The sequence below is a fragment of the Pipra filicauda genome, unplaced genomic scaffold (genome assembly GCF_003945595.2).
Source record: "Pipra filicauda isolate LSUMZ 115617 unplaced genomic scaffold, ASM394559v2 scaffold139_size1960392_pilon, whole genome shotgun sequence".
Classification (NCBI taxonomy): Eukaryota; Metazoa; Chordata; class Aves; order Passeriformes; family Pipridae; genus Pipra; species Pipra filicauda.
In genome coordinates this window covers 432,924-451,868 of record NW_024103873.1, presented here as the reverse complement: position 1 = coordinate 451,868, position 18,945 = coordinate 432,924, and the positions used below count along the sequence as shown (strand labels likewise).

Sequence of the window (18,945 nt, the reverse complement as noted above, 5' to 3'; positions counted from 1 at the left end):
GACACAGATCTGCACTGCAGGAAGGGACAGGCACTACAACCAGGGACACCTTTATTAAAAAAATACAGATCAGACACTTGTCATTACAGCGATGACCCGAGCCAGGACATCACACAAATATCTACACCAAGAACCGTGAGGACACCCGAGGAAAGGCGGAGGGGCTGGGGCACCCCCAGCTCGGCTAGGCTCAGTCGAGGCTCAGCCTCTCCCGGTTCTCCCACAGCCACGCGTGGTACACGTTCAACTTGTGGTCCTGTGGCTGCACCTGGAACACAGGGAAAGTTCTAAAACACCTCATCACTGCAACACTGTGAGTGTTGGTTTTCTATTCCCAGGGGTCGGTGGACACAAGCCCGGACCTGCCCCTGCGGTGCCCACCTCCTTCCACTCGTTGACGCAGAAGATCCTGTAGGAGTCGTTGCCGTACTTGCCGATGCCGTGCAGCTCGATCGGGTACCGCCACCGCTTGCTCAGGTACTCACCTGCAAGGCAGGGCACAGCTCTCGGGCACCCCCTCACCTGCACCAGGCACAGGGAGCACCTGGGCAGAACTCTCCTTCTGTGCCAGTGGAACACGGCTCCACTTTGGTACATTTCAAATAAAACTCCAAGTTTTAGGTGTTTCCTGGTGAATGCAGGCCATGAATCCCCACAGGTACATCTTAAGCACTTTTTCAACAATTCACCATAGGAGAGTTTCAGTCACCTCTCTCTCCTCAGAACAAAGTATTCCTCTGCAGGTTCTGAGTTTAGAAAATATTAGAATCATAGAGAAATTCCACTGGAAGGGCCTTCTGCAGGTCATCAGAGCAACCCTGAGCAGAGCCATCCTATCCCAGTGCTGCAAACATAGCAGCAGTGCTGCCGGTGTTGGGTCTCCTCTACTCCAGGAAATCTCCTGGTCTCCTGCACAACTCCCCCTGGCTCGCACTTCCCTCCCCATTCAGACTGGGATCAGCAGCTCAGCCTGTGTGACACTAACAGAGCCCAAATGATGCACAAAATAACCCACTAGGTCACCAAACTGCCAAACAGAGGAGAAGCCACAGAGCAGTATTTGGATTGAAGCCATTTGCCTTTTGCCAGCGTAAGAGAGACCATTCCAGGTATCAGGAAAACCCACCTGAGAACCTGATGATGGTTTTGGCTCTGAGTTCGTAGAGGCCGAGAGGTTTGAGCAGCTCTGACATCTCTTTCCAGTCTGCAGCCCTGGCTACCTCAGGAGAAGGGTACTTCTTCAGGAACTCCCAGAGCACTGGAATTGCCATTTTCCCTGGTGAAAGAAGCCTGTGAGCAGAAGGCTGGGCCAGGAATTCTCCTTCTGCATTATCCAAGTGCTTTCTTAAGTGAGCTTTTCCAAGGCAAGAGTTACCAACTAAAGATTGTTTCATGCTGATGTGAGTTAATATACAACTATTCTTTCATTAATGCCATTAGAACTGGCATCAGTTTTATCCCTGCAACACCTCCCAACATTCACACAACACCAGCTCCTGCTACTCCGCTTACCTGAAGTTTTATTGAGAAATATGGTGGCAATGAGAAGCTTCCATGGATCATGGAAGAGCGTTTCTTGGACCAGATTGAAAGGAGAACGTGGAGGGGTCCATTTTTTGAGGGCTTTCCTTCTGGGTGGGTTGGGGGCTGTACAGAGGCAACACAGAAATATTTATTGGTCAGGAAAGGACAGATTTACCTATTTAGTTAAAAAAGAAAAATTAAAATTAAGACCTTGGAAGCAGATTGATCTCTGTGGGGGCACTGTGTGTGGATGGAGCCATGGCAGTTCCCACACAGCCTTTCCAAGGCTGCAGGGGACTGTGTCCCCTCTGGCACAGTTGCAGCCAGAGCCAAGGCTGCCAGCCTCAAACTGCAAGGCATTTGCCAGAACATCACTTAACCCTGAGCCATCCTATCCCTCCCCCATAAAAAAAAATACATTTCCCTAAAGAATACAATACCTTCTTTGCTGTATTTACTGGAAAAATATGGACTTGTTTTCCTTCTCTCCACTTGTGTTCGTGGGACAGACTCTTCTGTAAAGAAATAGAACCTCAGCATTAGGAAGAAGAACCAACACACCACTTTATGCTGCGATGGAAACAGAAGAAATTTTTGTCATGCACAGAACACACACATGCCCTAGATCCCCTGCAGGTCTCACACTGTAGAGCTCGAGAGTTTGGAACAGAAAGTCCCAGGTGTGACTAAATCTGCATTAAGTTAAATGCTGTTGGATAAAGAAATGAGACAGTTTTCAACGTTAGAGCAGGTCAACCCAAAACAGAACACCTGGCTCAAACAGTCAGGACACCCTGGCAGAAGGTGAGGGCTGGGGTCACATTCTGCTCACACACACATGTACCTGGTGCCCCTCTGACAGTTGTGCAGCTCGTCCTGTCCCACAGCTCAGCATCCGCCTCGGTGTTGGATTTAACATCCTGCTTACCCACAGGCCCCCCATCTGGCTCCTTCCCTGTCTCCAGTCCATGGGATTTCTCCTCAGCTGGGTCACTGGAGCCTGTCCCCACAGGACCCTCCTCTGGCAGGTGCCCCAGGTCCCTCTGCGAGCCAGCAGCCACTGACCTCAGCCGTGTGCCTGCCTGTGCCCTGGACACTGCTGACAGAGCTTTGCCTGCACCCACAGGCTCAGCACTCGCATCACCCACACCCTGGCTGTCAACCCCACTCCTGTCTGTCTGTCTACAGAACCTCTTGTTCTGAACACACTCGATCTGCCGTGTGCTACAGACTCTTCTCTGCCTCTTGCTCTGGGGGTCACCTTGGTTCCTCCTTTCTGAGCTCTTCGCAGGTTTTCTACTCTGGACACTTTTCCCACCTGCCCCCTTCCTTTTTGTTTTCAAACCCTTCTCTGGGTCTGTGCTATCCATGACCAAATCTGTGCTCTCCAAAGTGGATGTAACATCTTCCAGGTGTCCATTCCCAGTGTGGATGTTCTCAATTCCATCCTTGGACCCATTCTGCGCACAGAGCTCCTGCACTTGGCTGTGACAATCGTCCTTCTCCAGGTCAGTCCTCGCAGCTCTTGTGCTGCATCCCCTCACCCCCGAGCGTGTGCTTCCCCGAGGAGCTGTGAAATCAAAATCTGCTGCTTTCAGTGTTGTCTCCCCAGTTTTCTGAAAATACTCCACAAGCGCTCGTTTCGACCTCAGCTTCTTCCCTTCGGGGCTGCGGTAGGAAAGGAAAGTAAATTAGTGACTTGTTCATTCTCTTGCTTTTTGCTGAAAAACTTATGGTACATTAAAAAAAAAACAAAAACAAATAAGGACAGAAACAGTTGTTGGGGCGCGTTTGTGTGGCTCGGTCAAGAAAGGCCAGACAGAGCTACGGCCCCCAGCCTCACCTGACAAAGCACACGTCGATCCTCCCGGCCGTCCTGCCCGCCCGCCTGCGGCTGCTCACCCGCTGCCACCCGCGGGGAACGGCGCTGGGCCCCGCCGGGCCGCGGGGCCTGCAGGGGAAGGAGAGCCCGGGTGAGGCCCTGCTCCGGGGGGGCCCGGGGGCGGCGGATCAAGCCTGGGCCCGAACCAGAGCCCCACATAGTCCCAGGAGCCAGCTCGCCCCGGCCCCGGCCCCGGCCCCGCTCCCGGCCCGTCCCGCCGTTACCCGCCCGCCGCTCCCGCCGCCACCATTTCCCGCGCCCCGGTCACGTGACGTCCCGCGGCCCGTCCGGCGCGCGCGCCCCCCGGCAGCGCCCCCTGTCGCGCCGGCGGCCCCCGCGCGCAGGCGCGTTGCCCGTGGCGGCCGGCGCGGTGCGAGCCCGGGCCGAGGGGCCGTGAGGGCACTGCGGGCCCGGGCCCTGAGGGCGGTGCGGGCCCGGCCATGCGGGCCGCGCTCACCTGGCGCGACAGGGCCGAGCAGTGGTGAGCGGCCCCGGGGACACCCGGTGTGCGGGGCGGCAGCGCGGGGGCGGTCCCGGAGGTTCTCTCGGGAGTCAGACCCACCCTCGCCGTGCCTTTACCAGTGTCGGCTGTGTGGCACCTCCGATGCTCAGGGAGTGTGTTTTCTGCCTCCTAAGACGGGGTTTTTGGTTGGTTTGTTTCCCTCAGTATTTACGACCTCGCGTTCAAGCCGGATGGGACCCAGCTTATAGTTGCTGCTGGAAACAGGCTGCTGGTAGGGAAACCTTCCTGTCCTCTCTCCTCTACAGCTGTATGAACGTGATTTCTTCCACGTTAACTTATGAATATAACCTATCCGAAATCCCCTTATCTCTGCCAGCCCAGCCTCACAGCCACATACATATTAATGCGGGCCAACTCTAAAGTGATTTGAAGCTTTTTAATATTTCTTACCAAGTTTTAAGCTCTATTTCCAAAAGTAATGAGATTTAAGTTATTTGCATCATCTCGTCCTCTCGTGCCTCGCCCGAGGTTTGAAATCCATGAACCTGCCCCCGGGCCTGGCACAGAGCACGGAGTGCAGGGGCTGTGCTGGTACAAGTTTCACTAAAATCTCTGGGGGAAGGGGAGAGACTCAAATCCATGTCCCGGTGTTGTGGGAACCTTCAACCCGAGCTGTTTGTGGGACCCTGGAGCTGCTGCAAGAGCAGATCCGGACCAGCTGCTCACAGGTCCTGCAAAGCTTTCAGGTGGGGCAGGTGTAGGAACTGCAGGGAAGGGTGGATTGTAGAGTTCAGCACTGCAGGACAGCAGGAGTTATTTTCAGTGCTCACAGAATGGTGCATTTAGTGATGCCCCTTTGCAGTAATTTATTACCTTTAACCATCTAATGTGGAGAAAGATGTTTAACAACAAGATGTAAAAGATGAAAATAAAAGATAAAAAACAGTAAGATGTAAAACAAGCTGCCAAATGAGCTGGTGGGAAATCTCTTTTGTGTGTGTAATTTTCTAGTACTGATTCTTCTTTCCTCACAAGAAGTATCATGTTATAGAAAGCTGCTTCTATGCTTGACAACATTTTGTCTTGCATGAACTGTGTACTATGCAAAAATCAGGTACAAAAGGAAGTGCATAATTTGTTGTCCCTCAGTAATTTTAAATTCACAGTCCTCACCCTAGAAGTGTTCAAGGCCAGGTTGGACAGGACTTGGAGTAATGTGATCTAGTGGAAGGTGTCCCTGCCCATGGCATGGGGGTGGAACAGGATGAGCTTTAAGGTCCCTTCCCCTCCAAACCAGTTTGTGGTTCTGTGATTCACTGGAAGATTTTTTCATATAATTTCTTCTGTTTGTATATTTGATTTGGTTTTTTTCTCCCCATTTAAACAGGTATATGATACTTCTGATGGAACCCTAATTCAGCCTTTGAAAGGACATAAGGACACTGTGTACTGTGTGGCTTATGCCAAAGATGGTAAATATCCTTTGGGGCTTTGTTAGTCTGGTTTGTGAAGTGCATCTCTCCCATTTGTTATTGCCCATTGAAAACGGAGAAATGGGTGTTGTTTCGGTCACAGCATGTGAGTGCTGGGGTTTATTCTTTAGCAAGTGCTGGGGTTTGTTCCTCAGTGGAGGGTTCAGTCTGCTATACAAGGTGCTGGCTGTAAGGTCGCTTGGGAATCCAAGAGCTGGGGTCCCACTGCTCCTTCCACTTCAGTTTAAGTTTAGTACTGGTTAAGTGTATATTCGTGGGTAATGTGAGGAGGGGGTTCGCCCCAGACATCCCTCTTTCTACTACTCACCTTTTTTTCCATAGTTCTATTCTGGAGCTTTCTGATCTGATCCTTCACACGTTACCTGCTCACTGCAGACCCCCCTCTGCTTCCAGCTCTGTCATGGTCTCTGACTCTCATTCTGTGGGACTCACTCTATGGGCTCAGGGGGCTTCCTGCAGCTGCTGCTGTTTGAGTGATGGGTGTTCCTGTGACAATGTACCCATTTTCCTTGTCACTGTTCCCATGGGGCTGGCAGCACTGGAAGGTCGGGTTGCTCACAGGGCTGTGGGAAGGGTGCAGTACAGCCATTGGAGTTCCACGTGGCTGGGGAAGCGCCGGCACATCCAGGCACTCAGTGTCAGCCCCTTTATTACTTGAGCCTTGTCAAGTTCAAGAACTTCTTGCTCTCTCTTTGATTGAGTATTGGGAGTGAAAGTGATTTTTGTACATGTGGGATTTAAATGATCTCCAATTCCTAGGCAAGCGTTTCGCATCTGGCTCTGCTGATAAAAGTGTGATAATTTGGACTTCAAAGTTAGAAGGAATTCTGAAGTACACGTAAGTGATGCCATTCAGTTCTGTGCTTCAAAAGCCAATTTTGATTATGCACTGCTGCTCTCAAAGAGCACGAGCTGTTAGACTTGGAGAAAGTTCATGAAGGTCAGAGGAAATGCCAAGGGTGGTAGGGGAGGGAGGAGGAAAAGAACAGTTGAAGTATCTGAATGAGGCAGGAAAGCAATTAAGGGGATAAAAGTGGGTGGAGAGTCGAAATAAATCTCTGAGTTTAGAGGGCTGGTAGAGAACTGGGGAAACTCAGAATAGGTCAGAATAAAATGAAAGACAATGTGACCGTTCTGGTATAATATACCACAATTCTGGTTCAAAGATCAAATTAAAGATGGATTTGGTACTTTTGGTATATTTCAATCTCCTGGCTCTGTGTTTATATCAGCCCTCTGAAGTGACAACTCACGTTCTGTTTCGGACTGCACATTTATCACGAGTTGGTTTGCACGAGCTGGTCGCTGCACAGAGCCTGCATGAGCACACTTGGTTTAGAATTTGGATACAACATTTAGTCATATTTCACAAACCACTCTTGCTCTACAGTTTTAGCTAATCTTGATGAAATACACTGTATCCTGCCACTTGGAGACGATTTTTGTAAGGTTTATTACGGATTTACTTCACAGTAATAACAGATTAACTTGATGTACTATAAACCAATCCAGTTATTTTGGCATCTGGTAAAGCTTTCAGCTCTCTTGCTGAAAGTCAGAAAAGGGGCATTTAAGAATGATTTATTGAAATCTGATTTTAACTTCATTCTAGGCATAATGACTCTATCCAGTGCATTTCATACAATCCTCTCACTCATCAGCTGGCATCCTGCTCGTCTGGGGATTTTGGTATGTCTTTTCCCTTGAACTTTTCCATTGAGCCAGTGAATTCCATTACAGTTGATAGCTAAGCTAGCCACAGATAGGTACAGCTCTGTATCTGCAGAAGAGATGTGACACAAAGCTATCTAAGGCTCAGTGACATTGGATACTGATTTAAATCACTTAATCTCAGTGGGAAAGGCCAGTGTAGTGAGGGGCCACAGGATGAAACATGCTGCTCTGTTATTACTGGAATTTTTTGCAAAGACACCCTCTGTTATTTAGATGGATTTTTTTCCCATTTACTGATAAATAATATATATTTAAGTGTCCTTCTAGCAGTGGACAAGACTTTGATGCCTTTGGAGTCCCAGCCAAGTTCTCCAACAATATTAGTTTCCAGTCTGAACTCTGGCTCATGCTTATTTGTCATTGGCTTCTTGTTTGTTTTTATCAAGGCTTGTGGTCTCCTGAACAGAAGTCAGTCTCTAAACATAAAACGAGCTGCAGGATCACCTGCTGTAGGTAAGCTTTAAGGATTACCTTAAGTCATTTAAGTTAGTTTCAATACAAAACATTCCAAATAAGATGCAAGCTTAAAAAAACCTGGTTTCCCCCCCCTTCTTTTTCAATAGCAAAATTTTTGGGTTTTATTTTGTTCTGTTTATAACCAAATTCTTCTGAAAGCATCAGAGAGATGTTCTAGTCTCGAGCAAGTGTCTTAGGTTCTCTGTCCCTCTGTTTTTCCATCTTGTACAATAACAATAGAATTAAATTAGAGGAAAAATAATTGCAATTTTTGTTTGTAAAGTTGTTCATCCTTTGTGCTGTTGGTGTTTTCAGTTGAAGGAGGTATTACTGTTGGGGGCAACCTGAAGCAAGGGTTCATTAGTTGAAGTTATCCATCTATCCAGTACTCTGTCCAACAGAGAACAGATTAGACCCCAGGCCCCCTCTGTCCCACACCAGGCAGTTCTATCTGATCAGGTTCTAAATGTGGTTTTTAAAGCATTCTGGTGTGCTGCCAACACTGCCATCCCCAAAATGGATCTGTGACTTAGCACATGTTACAAGTGTTGCAAGCAGATGATAGCTTTAATTTATTTTTTTATTTCTGTGTATATGATAAAGTGTTCTCGATGTAGTGCATGCTGTTGCCATAAATGTGGATTTAGACGCATAAACAAACTGTAGATTTACTGGCTACCTCTCAGAACTCCCTCTTAGAAATATATTTGAATCTACCATCCCTGTGTGAGTGTGCTGTACCATCCTACCTTCCTGCTGCTTGTTTGTAGTAGTTTACTGTTCAATATGTGTGTGTTTTCTCAGCTGGACAAATGATGGCCAGTATCTTGCTTTGGGGATGTTCAACGGCATTGTCAGCATAAGGAACAAAAATGGTGATGAGAAAGTAAAAATAGAACGTCCAGGGGGTTCCTCCTCTCCAATATGGTCAATTTGTTGGAATCCTTCCAGGTAAATAATTTCATCCTTGCTTTTTTTTCATGCTGAATAGATAATCTGTGGCTCATTGATTGCAGAAGGGCTTGACTTTTATCCTTGATGAAACATGCCATGTACGTTACCTTTTTTAAGTGATCATATCTTGGGGTTTTGGCTTTGCTGCCAGTCTTTAATTGAGTGGAGAAGCTGGGAACAAGTTTCACTTAGATTGTAGACGTGGGATTGTTTAGGTTGGAAAGCCCTCCGAGATCATCGAGTCCAGCCATTCCCTCAGCACTGCCAAGGCCACCACTGACCCGTGTTCCCAGGTGCCACATCCACATGGCTTTTAAAGCACTTCAGGGATGGTGACTCCATCACTGCCCTGGGCAGCTGTGCCAATTCCTGACCATCCTTTCAGGGAAGAAATTTTCTTGATATTCAACCTGACCCTCCCCTGGCACAGCCTGAGGCCGTTTCCACTCATCCTGTCCCTTGTCCCCTGGGACCAGAGCTCGACCCTCCCTGGTTCCTCCCTCCTGTCGGGGGGTTGCAGAGAGCGAGAAGGTCCTCCCTGAGCCTCCTTTTTTCCAGGCTGAGCCTCCCCAGCTCCCTCAGCTGCTCTTGGTGCTCCAGACCCTTCCCCAGCTCTGTTCCCTTCCCTCGACATGCTCCAGCCCCTCAATGTCTTTCTTACAGTGAGGGACCCAAAGCTGACCCCAGGATTTGAGATGCATCATCATCAGATCTGCAGAAACATTTCTTTTGTCTTTTTTACTGCTTTTGATTGATGGAGTTTTGGGGGGGTGTGGGGTTGGGTTCTGTTTGAATTGGGGGGAGATAGGGGAACTATTTTTTCACTTCAATTCAGAGAGAATATTCTCTCAAATATGTGAACAAACAATTGCTATTGCAGTAGGTGGCAGAATTTTTGGAGTAGAGTAGATGAAGAAGAGGAGGAGTCAGTTTGCAGCTATTTAGAGGAGATCCCAGTACTGGAATCCAGGCCTGGCAGTAGGCAGGATAGTCAGCCAGAGAAGAAAGACCACGAGGAACAGGAGTCCCCTTTCAACTTGTGAGTGAAACTTCAAAGGAACGTATGTACGTACCTCTGTTACCTAGAACGGCACTTTACAGGAAGGACCAAGGGCAGACTTATGCAGGGTACAACCTCAGATATTCAAAAATTAGGAGGTGCTAGATTAATAGTTACCTGCATAGCCCTAGTTTGTTCTGCTGGTCTGTGTTCATCAGGAGATAGGTGTGTGCTACTCCCCAGGTGCAAGTGTCACGCACCGACTAAAGGGAGGGGGCTTGCTAACACTTGGCTTTGTCATTAGGTTTTTTTATCTGATTTTTTTATGTTCAGATCCTGGCTAGAGATATTATCTGCAGCAGAACATTCAGGTTACCATCTCCCTTCCTAGGCAAGGAACTGTGGAGAAGGTGACTGTCCTGCTTTGCTCCAAGCTGAACAGATCATGTCAGAGTACCAGAGTTAAATTTGGACCTGAAACCTTTCCTCAGCCTGCTACTGGTCTCACATGAACACATTACACTGATAATTGCAGTTCCCCCTTGCTCAGCTGTGTAGACTTGGACGTGACAGTGGCCTTCTACTCCTGTAGCTAAATCAGAACGTGGGCTCAGGGGCTTCACGTGTCAAGGGACCATTCACTCCACTGCTCCCACAGCTCCTGGTGAAGTGATGCCTCAAACTTTGAGTTATTCCTCTAGAGGAGACTGGTTTTTCTTTTGTGTCCCCAAGTTGTCTTCCACAGTTTTCAGTTACAAGGAGTATCTGCTGTCCTTTCAGTTTGTGACTTTTAACAAGTAGCTTGCAGTAAATTCTGTCCTACTACTTGGTTCTGTTGCTCTAGGAAATTTATTAATAAATTGCTGTAGAATTACTACTTTTTTTTTTTCGGTAGAGATGAACGCAATGACATTTTAGCCGTGGCAGACTGGGGTCAGAAACTTTCCTTTTACCACCTGAGTGGCAAGCAGGTATGTCTTAAGAGAGTTTGTTCAAGAGTAGCAGGGTATTTCTGATTCTGTTTTGTATTCTGCATTCAAAGTGTTTGTATGCTGTTGCCTTATTAGTTACATTAAATGTCTTCTGTTTTCCTAGCCTTTTATGAGTCTCCCTTTTTTTTAACCATTTCTCCTTCAACCCTTGTTTCTCCCGTGGCAGCTCAACTGCTGTCTTGCAATTCTTGTATTAAAGCCCTTACAACTTTGCTGACTTCTGTGATGTGGTTCACTGGTCTGTAGAGAACATCTTTGTATTTTTTTCAGTGGTTAAAGGGCTTTTGTGAGTTGTTGCATTCTGAGCAAACTGGTTTGTGATTGGAAGGATTCTTGGACATATTTTAGAACTGCCTTTGGGAATCTTAAGGTAGCCAGTGGTTCTGGGTATTGAAAAGCTGTGCATAGATGAGACAAATGGTATCAGTGATGGCACTTGTTGCCTTCAGAAAATATGAAATGATCCTTTTATTAACATTTTTGATGTTTTTTGTTTTATTTTGCCTTGTAGATTGGGAAGGACAGAGAGCTCAGTTTTGATCCGTGCTGTGTCAGCTACTTTACCAAAGGAGAGTATCTCCTGCTGGGAGGGTCGGACAGGCAGGTTTCTCTCTTCACGAAGGACGGCGTGCGCCTGGGCACCCTGGGAGAGCAGAACAGCTGGGTGTGGACCTGCAAAGTTAAACCAGACTCCAACTATGTGGTGAGTAGGGGCATTTCTCTGACATTTCCACAGGTCACCTGAGGTAAGACCATACATTTCAAACTCAGTTGCTTAGTTTAGCCATTCTTACTGAGGCAGCAGAACCTGAGCAGTGTCTAGGGAGGTCCTAGAACTGTCACTGGAATTACAAATATCCAGCAGAAGTGAAGCCTGGGCTGTAAGAAGGATGTAGGGAGCATAACACCTGCTTTCACTGCATTTTGATTAAAAAAGAGAAGGGAAAAAGAATTAAAAATGTCAGCTAATAACTTCTGGACTGACCAAATCTAATTCCATGATGGGAAGAAAATGCCTTACAGGGCAACTGTCAACCTGAAATGCTGCACTCTGAGTCCTGTACAAGTGAGAAGAGAATCAAAGTAAATTTAAAAATAAACACCTCCCACCCCCCAAAAAATCTAACCAAAAACCAACCAAGTAAACCTAAGCCCCCCACCCAGCATGGTGGTCTCTGTGGTGTGTGATGAGATCAGTCCTCATTCTGCCTTGCACTTTTACCATGGTTAAGCACAAGTCAGCTGTAACTGGTATCCGTCTATACATTATGCAGGAAAAGGGACGTGGTGCTCCTATAAATACCACACACTTTGCCAATTCTCATCTACATGTACCAATTAGCTAAAATTATTCTCTTCCTGTGTTCAGGCAGTAGGATGCCAGGATGGCACAATCTCCTTCTACCAGCTGATTTTCAGCACTGTCCATGGCCTCTATAAGGATCGCTACGCCTACAGGGACAGCATGACTGACGTTATTGTCCAGCACCTCATCACGGAACAAAAAGGTAATTCCAGGCTTTGCTCAGTTTGTTTTGGGTTTTAGTTGATATCCATCAGAACACTTGGAATATACTCTGCATGTATCTGACAGACTTTTGTTACTTTGGCAGTCAAACTGCAGAACACAGTTTGCAGGAGGTGAGTGTGAACTTGGACTGTGGAGGCTCAGCACTGACAAGTTTAATGAAAGATGTGGGGATTGGAAAAGGCATTGGGAGGGACAGGGGCTCTGAAAACAAGGTTTTAATCTCTGAAAATGAGATAAAAATACATCATATTTAACTTTTTTTTTCCTTACTTGTAGCCAGAAGAGTTTCAGCTGATTTTGTTTCTTCATATCTGCTGGCTTTTTATGGCAAGGAATCAAAGTACTGCTCCAGAATGTGCTGTTGACAAATCATACAGGGTGATAAACTATGACGGGGATAGTAGATTACATAGGTGCAGAACAACAAACATATCTGAGCAAGAATGTGCTTTGAATGTTAAAGGTGCTTTAGAGAGATTCGGTTTTAATGTATTAGTTGTCTGATTTCTGTATCTCTTATTTTTGTGTCAGCTTATACTGAATTGTTTTGGTGTTTTTTCTTTCTAGTTAGAATAAAAGGCAGAGAGCTTGTGAAAAAAATTGCAATCTACAAAAACAGATTAGCCATCCAGATGCCAGAGAGAATCCTGATTTATGAGCTGTACTCGGATGACTCTGCAGATATGCACTATCGGGTGAAGAAAAAGATTGTAAAGAAATTTGAGTGTAACTTGCTGGTGGTGTGTTCAGATCACATTATTTTATGCCAGGTATGTGCCTTAAAAGCTAGAGTAGTCCTGGGGTGTGTTCAGAGTTGAACACAGCTGTCCCAGTGGCTGGCAGGACATGACTGTCCCATGGGATCTGTTACAGCTTTTTGAAGGCAGTGCTTTTGTGCTATGCAGCACTGACATGCTGCTGGGCAGTTGCTGAGGCACAGCTCAGGTGGCTCTGGTTCAGTAAAACTGTCTGTGTAGTGAATTTGATAAATTAACATAGAATCCAAAGGAACTTTTTGGTGGGAGAGAACTACTAGAAAAAGATTGGGAGTGTTTGGTTTCGTTTGTTCATAGCATTGGAAAACCTTAAGGAATTCACCCCGTTAAATTGACTATTTGACTGTATGATTTTTATATGTAAAAGTAGGCACATCTGCTGGTATAGGTATAAACGTAGGACATCAGATACAGATTTCATCTTCACCTCCAGGCTGTATTTTGTATCTTGCTGTGTCCTTAGGAGAAGAGATTGCAGTGCCTCTCATTTAGTGGTGTTAAAGAACGAGAATGGTTGATGGAATCTCTTATTCGTTACATTAAAGTAATTGGAGGACCCCCAGGAAGAGAAGGCCTCTTAGTTGGCCTAAAGAATGGTCAGGTAACACATCATGTCTGGTATGTGTCTTTTCACTGCAAATAAAATCTGTTCTGTGCTCCTAGGGGGAGATGTTAAAAGCAGCAGGCTGTTTTACAACCTAGAATTTTGACACAGTCTTATCTTGGGATTAAAAATTATTTACTTCTGTCTTTCATATTCTGTGACAGTAAAATTAATACAAATATGTTTAATTTTGTCTGAAGTCTCTGAGTTGTTAGGATGAACTGAGAACAATTGCATTCTCGTTGAACTGAGAGCACGTTTGCCTTTGGTGGGTGTTGGGGGTGTGTACAGCTCTCCTGAACACTTGTGAGAGTGTGGGTGTTCTCAGGTGAAAGTGCTGTCTGCTTCACACGCCGGGTGGCAGCTGGAAACGTCAAACTGGAGCTCTGAGGTATTGATAGAGAGGAAGTTGAGATCCTGTGTGCATCTGTTATATATTCCTGTATTAATGTAACTGTTTAACTAGTGGAGCATTAAGAATCCAGGTGTGTAGCATCTGATTTATTTGTATAGGCTTGCAACCTAGGGCATGTTGTGGCAGCCAGTCTGCTCAAGAGACCTCAAACTGGAAGCATTTACTTAATCTTAGCTCACAGTTTCTCTCTGAAAAAAACTTGCAATTGCACACTTTAAACAGCACCGCAATTTGTTCTGTTACGCTGTTTCTAGTTTTAGGGACAAAAATGGGTGGAGTGACTTTGTTTCACACCTGTGTAGATCCTGAAGATCTTCGTGGATAACCCCTTCCCGATCGTGCTGCTGAAGCAATCCACGGCCGTGCGCTGCCTGGACATGAGCGCGTCGCGCAAAAAGCTGGCTGTGGTGGATGAGAACGACACCTGCCTTGTCTATGACATTCATACCAAAGAGTTGTTGTTTCAGGTAAAAATTAAAAGCTGTTGGGTTTTTTTAAAGGTGGGGCAGGAGGGCAGGAAGTAATTCCAAGCACAGAACATCCCCAAAGTGTTGCTGTGCAGAAATTCATGTAACTGTCATTTAAACTATTAATGACATGTTGTAGGATTTGACTGTGATCTGTTTGTCCAAACCACCCTTTCAGAGGTGGTAGAGAGGTAATGAGAAGACAGGAGATGTATGTGAGCAACAGCTGAATAAAAAGCACTGAGACATGTGACCTTTTCAGTTTAATTTAGAGCTCTCTCTTCTTTCCCTCTGAAGCATTACAGTAAATGAGCATTTTGGTTTTATCATTTGTATGAACAGAATTAAAGTCTAAACATCTTTGTTTGTCGTGTATTCCTAGGCTATAAAAGGAATCATGATAATGCTCCCTTCATTGGCAGTTTAGCAGTCACTCATTAATGTTGCTTAAATGTTTTCAGAGCACACTGGATCGCAAGTATGGAGTGCTGCAAGGATAGGGTCTGTAACTTCCTTTGTGTAATGAGCAGAGAAATGATCAATTAAATCTGCTAACTAGCAGATTCCATTATTGTGGAATTTGGTTTTATGTTCTACAGTTTGATAGTAGAGATCATTAGTAAATGAATATATATTATATTCATTATATATTACATATATATATATAGAATATATATGTTATATATATATATATTCAATATACATTAAAGGCAAGACAATTACAGCTGTGTATTAAAATATAAAATACATCCCTGTGAATCTGTTTAGGAATATACTAGGCTGTAGGATATTAAAAATGGAAATAATCAGTGTGTATACACACCAGGCTGTCTTAGATCAAACATTCTAGCTGAAGGAGGCATATTAGGAAAGATGTGATTGCATCTGTTGTAATCCTGAGTTGTTTTGCTCTCTAGGAACCCAATGCTAACAGCGTGGCCTGGAATACCCAGTGTGAGGATATGCTTTGCTTTTCTGGAGGAGGATATCTCAATATCAAAGCTAGTAACTTCCCTGTCCACCAGCAAAAACTGCAAGGCTTTGTTGTGGGTTACAATGGCTCCAAGATCTTTTGCCTTCATGCTTTCTCTATGTCAGCTGTTGAAGTTCCGCAGGTAATCCTTTAATCTCATTAAGTGTTGCTTTATATCTCATAAACATGGATGTTTAGCAAGTGAAGAAGCTTTTCTGAGATTTACTTGTATTCCATTACTAAAATGATTGTAGTTCACACTTTCTTCATTGTTATTTAAGTTATATTGTGTGATCTATTTTATTTTTGTTTCTTCAGCATTAATTAAGATAACTTCCCTTTTGCTGTTGATAATTGTTGTTTCCAATTCTCCCTTTCTACTTGCAAATGCACATAATCTCATTTAGTGCAGGCCTTACCTCCTTGAGTATTTTTACTGTATTCTTTCTATGTAACTTTTCTCCAGTTGTAATTTCATTTTTCTTATAAGTACATCAAATACTGTCTTACTGTTGCTTCACCGAGACGTGTTTAGGCAATATTTAAACTGTATATTTTAGTCTGAATGTATGGTACATGAGTAGTCTATATTCTAAATTTATGGATTGCTTTCCATAAAATGCTGTTTTCTGTGTCATGAGAAGCAATGGAAGGGTCTAAAACAATCCAAAAGACAAAACAAAGAAAAAAGGTTGGGCAGGATTTGCTGCTGAGGGTCAATGCAGGAGGCAGAATGCCCTGTCTTGTACTGACTGGTGAACAGGTGTGTTACAGACTCCTCTGTCCCCTGAGGCCCTATACAGGTCCTTACCAAGGCTCTTGTCTGGAGTGGTGGGCAACCACAGGGTCACCAGGCCTGGAACATTCCTGTCTGCCTTTGGCACACTGCAGAATACCAAGGTGCCACAGAAATATTGTGCAGTGTCACAGAGGCAGCTTTTCCAAAGCTATGCTTTGGAGGGAGGGAGTACCAAAGAGTGTACAATTTTCAGATAAATTGATAAAAATAACATAAAAATCAGTAACATTCTGCTGTGGTTGAAGACACAGGTTAAGGTAGTGGTGCTGCAGTGCTCCCTATTCACTCAGAGGGTCAAACTGTGTCAGAAGACCCACATCCATCTGTGTGTGTGTCACCATGCAGCAGTTGGCAGTTCCCCTTTTAAATTCCCTTTAGGGCAGGTCCTTGAGGGCCTGGGTGTCTTCTGGGCTTATTAGTCACAGTCTTGGTAGAACAGCTTTGTCATCAGTGTTGGTGCAGAAGGGTTACTTCCCCATGGAGCCTCTTCCTGTGTGTCTGGATGTTTCCAGGGATGCATCACACCAGGCAGTGGTGCCACTTATGCTTGCTCTTGGCCTTTGAGAGTACACTGCTCCTCCTTTGCTCTGCTTCCATAGTACTGAAAAAGCACAGTCAACATCATATTTAGCATGTCCAATGCCCTGAAGAATTCACATTCTTTACTTTCTAGAATTTAAGGAACTGAAGATTTCAACATGGATGAGTTTCTAATGTAATTAACCCAGCTTGTCTAAATATGATAATAATCACCCCAGAATGCTATTCTGTCTGTATACAAAACCCAGATGTTTATTCTCCGGGCAGCTTGTAATGGTTATGATTAGAATATATCTTTTTTTTCCCAATGTATGTAGAGAATTTCACTAATATATCTCAGTATTATGCTTTCTAATACATTTTTTTTTTCCTTGGCAATCCTCAGTCTGCACCCATGTATCAATATCTGGAACGAAAAATGTTTAAAGAAGCCTATCAAATTGCGTGTTTAGGAGTGACTGATGCTGACTGGAGAGAGCTGGCCATGGAAGCCTTGGAAGGGCTGGAGTTTGAAACTGCTAAAAAGGTAAAGCAGTTATTTACTCATTTAGTAGAAAGCTTGGGTTTTACATTTAGATATTTATATCTGTGTGTGTGTATAATGTATGTTTTATGACTGGAATACAAGTGGTGTTCCTGGCTCACTGTCTTGCTTGTGTCTAGCGTGTTTGTTGTTCCACAAACAAATGGGTTTGTTATATACTCAGGATGTTGAGATGACGTTCTAAACTGAAATCTAATGTATCTTTCTAGATAAATACCATGTTCTAGATCAAAGTGTTCAATGCAAAGAAAATGGTTTCAACTGGAAAATGCGTTAATGAATTTAGGGAAGCAGAACTGGAAACAGTTCAGCAGTGCCCACCGGGTGGCAGCAGAGGATGCTCAGCTGGCTTTGTCCCCCCACCATCCCCCGTGCTATAAACTTGCCCTTTTTTTTCCCCCTAAATATTTAATACAACCTCAGTACATGTTCGGAGATTTCTCATTCTTTGTTATCTACCCATTAACGTTCTGTGAAGGCAGTAGTGATGAGAAGGCATCATTTCAGTCCTTTTCTGCCTGGCATGCCTTGCTTTGGGGAGTGGTCTATGAATGGGCATAGACTGAAGAATTAAGTTTTCTATGGCGTAAAATACTTCCCTATTTTCTTTCACCACCTCTGCTCAAATAAGAGAGGGCGAACTGAGTTCAGTGTCATGAATATTGTATGAAAGACAAAACACTAAAAATACACCGTGTATGGCCTGTAATGATAGGCATCTTTTAATAACGGATTTTTTTAAAAGGAAATTAAATGCTTTTTTTTTTCTTAAGTGTAGGCATCAGAATAATTCCAGTTCCATGGATGGCTTTATGCAAATACATACTCTTAAAAAGAAATTTTGAGTGCCTCCTTGGAATGCTAAAGTAGTGCCCTCTTAGAATTAGAGCGGATTAATTCGAACAAAAGCAGCTTCTTGACTTTAAAGGCTCTCATAGTTCCTAGTCCGATCCGATGTAAGCAGAATATTCTGTGCCCCCTTAAGCATTAGTTTGGTTGGAAGTCTTGAATGTGCAGCCCAAAGAGTTAAAGTTCTGTTTTGTGATGCATGTCAGGAATAAGTGCTGAGCTGCTGCAACTCGCACGTGACTTTGCCACTTGAGACTTTGAGTTGCACATTTATCTCCATTTGCAGAGATATTACACTGTCTTGCAGTACTTCTATCGTCTTCTTCCTTTCCTCTCTCTGAGCTCCTTTCATGCTGGATTTTGAGAATGGTTTAAAAACCAGAAGTATGTGCAGCAGGCGTTGACAATACGATCAATTATGTGTCCTGCCTTGTAATACTTTCCTGAAATTTCCTTGTCTGTATCACACCTTGCATCAAAATGGAGAAGCTATCAAATAGCCAGAATAAAAGGATGTCATATTTTAATTGCCACTTTGTATTTCTTGGGGGACTGACACACTCAGCTCCCAGTCCCTGCTGTGCTGCTCCTGGTCAATGCTGAGCTGTTTGGGTTGTACCTTGCCTTGTTTACTGCAACGACTCTGGACGCAGTTGTAGTCAGAGCCCTTCAGGTTCAGGACTGCACAAACCCAAACCCAGCAGAGTTCTGCCTGTCCTACTTGCATGAAGACACCTTGATTCATGCATAACAGTATTTGGATTTTTCTGGCTTTTCAAGCTAATGTCTTTTATTCTTTTTTCTTCTATTATTTTCAATAGGCATTTACCAGGGTACGAGACCTTCGATATTTAGAACTGATCAGCAGCATAGAGGTAAGAGAGTGTTCAAGATGGTGTATTTTCTAGCACTTACTACTGTGCCAAAATCAGTACTTACTGGTTTGGAG

At 44.7% G+C, this 18,945-nt stretch overlaps 2 protein-coding genes across 9 annotated transcripts in view; one reads left to right on the top strand and one right to left on the bottom strand.

Annotated features, from left to right (window-relative positions):
• Positions 1-25: 25 nt before the first annotated feature.
• On the bottom strand, positions 26-3,657 carry MBD4 (methyl-CpG binding domain 4, DNA glycosylase). Of its 2 annotated transcripts, none has more exons than XM_027746359.2 (8): positions 3,631-3,657; positions 3,368-3,475; positions 2,369-3,192; positions 1,965-2,039; positions 1,513-1,647; positions 1,127-1,276; positions 382-485; positions 26-268 (listed from the first exon to the last, which is right to left on the bottom strand). In XM_027746359.2, exons 1-8 carry the CDS (start codon positions 3,654-3,656, stop codon positions 191-193), a joined length of 1,500 nt encoding a protein of 499 aa, XP_027602160.1. In that variant the 5' UTR covers position 3,657; the 3' UTR covers positions 26-190. The 2 variants fall into 2 exon arrangements, with proteins under 2 accessions (XP_027602160.1, XP_027602161.1); XM_027746360.2 differs by having other exon boundaries at positions 2,786-3,192.
• A 133-nt stretch (positions 3,658-3,790) lies between these two features.
• Positions 3,791-18,945, top strand: part of IFT122 (intraflagellar transport 122) — a 31,781-nt gene continuing 16,626 nt past the window's right edge. For 3 of the 7 annotated variants that reach the window (XM_039378470.1, XM_039378468.1, XM_039378472.1), the window contains exons 1-17: positions 3,791-3,887; positions 4,074-4,140; positions 5,257-5,341; positions 6,122-6,200; positions 6,975-7,051; positions 7,483-7,549; positions 8,357-8,503; positions 9,387-9,545; positions 10,399-10,477; positions 11,010-11,201; positions 11,868-12,006; positions 12,597-12,799; positions 13,269-13,406; positions 14,127-14,291; positions 15,209-15,406; positions 16,989-17,129; positions 18,818-18,871. In XM_039378470.1, coding sequence (XP_039234404.1) covers positions 3,847-3,887; positions 4,074-4,140; positions 5,257-5,341; positions 6,122-6,200; positions 6,975-7,051; positions 7,483-7,549; positions 8,357-8,503; positions 9,387-9,545; positions 10,399-10,477; positions 11,010-11,201; positions 11,868-12,006; positions 12,597-12,799; positions 13,269-13,406; positions 14,127-14,291; positions 15,209-15,406; positions 16,989-17,129; positions 18,818-18,871 — 2,031 coding nt within the window. In that variant the 5' untranslated portion in view covers positions 3,791-3,846. The remainder of the gene's footprint in view (positions 3,888-4,073; positions 4,141-5,256; positions 5,342-6,121; positions 6,201-6,974; positions 7,052-7,482; positions 7,550-8,356; positions 8,504-9,386; positions 9,546-10,398; positions 10,478-11,009; positions 11,202-11,867; positions 12,007-12,596; positions 12,800-13,268; positions 13,407-14,126; positions 14,292-15,208; positions 15,407-16,988; positions 17,130-18,817; positions 18,872-18,945) is intronic. The other 4 variants (XM_039378469.1, XM_027746421.2, XM_027746423.2 and 1 more) reach the window with 4 other exon arrangements.

Coding starts and splice junctions, on each gene's coding strand:
- MBD4 (XM_027746359.2), bottom strand. CDS start 3,656: ATGGTGGCGGCGGGAGCGGCGGGCGG. Junction 3,193..3,367: donor ATCGACGTGTGCTTTGTCAG/GTGAGGCTGGGG, acceptor TTCCTACCGCAG/CCCCGAAGGGAAGAAGCTGA. Junction 2,040..2,368: donor AACTGTCAGAGGGGCACCAG/GTACATGTGTGT, acceptor ATTTCTTTACAG/AAGAGTCTGTCCCACGAACA.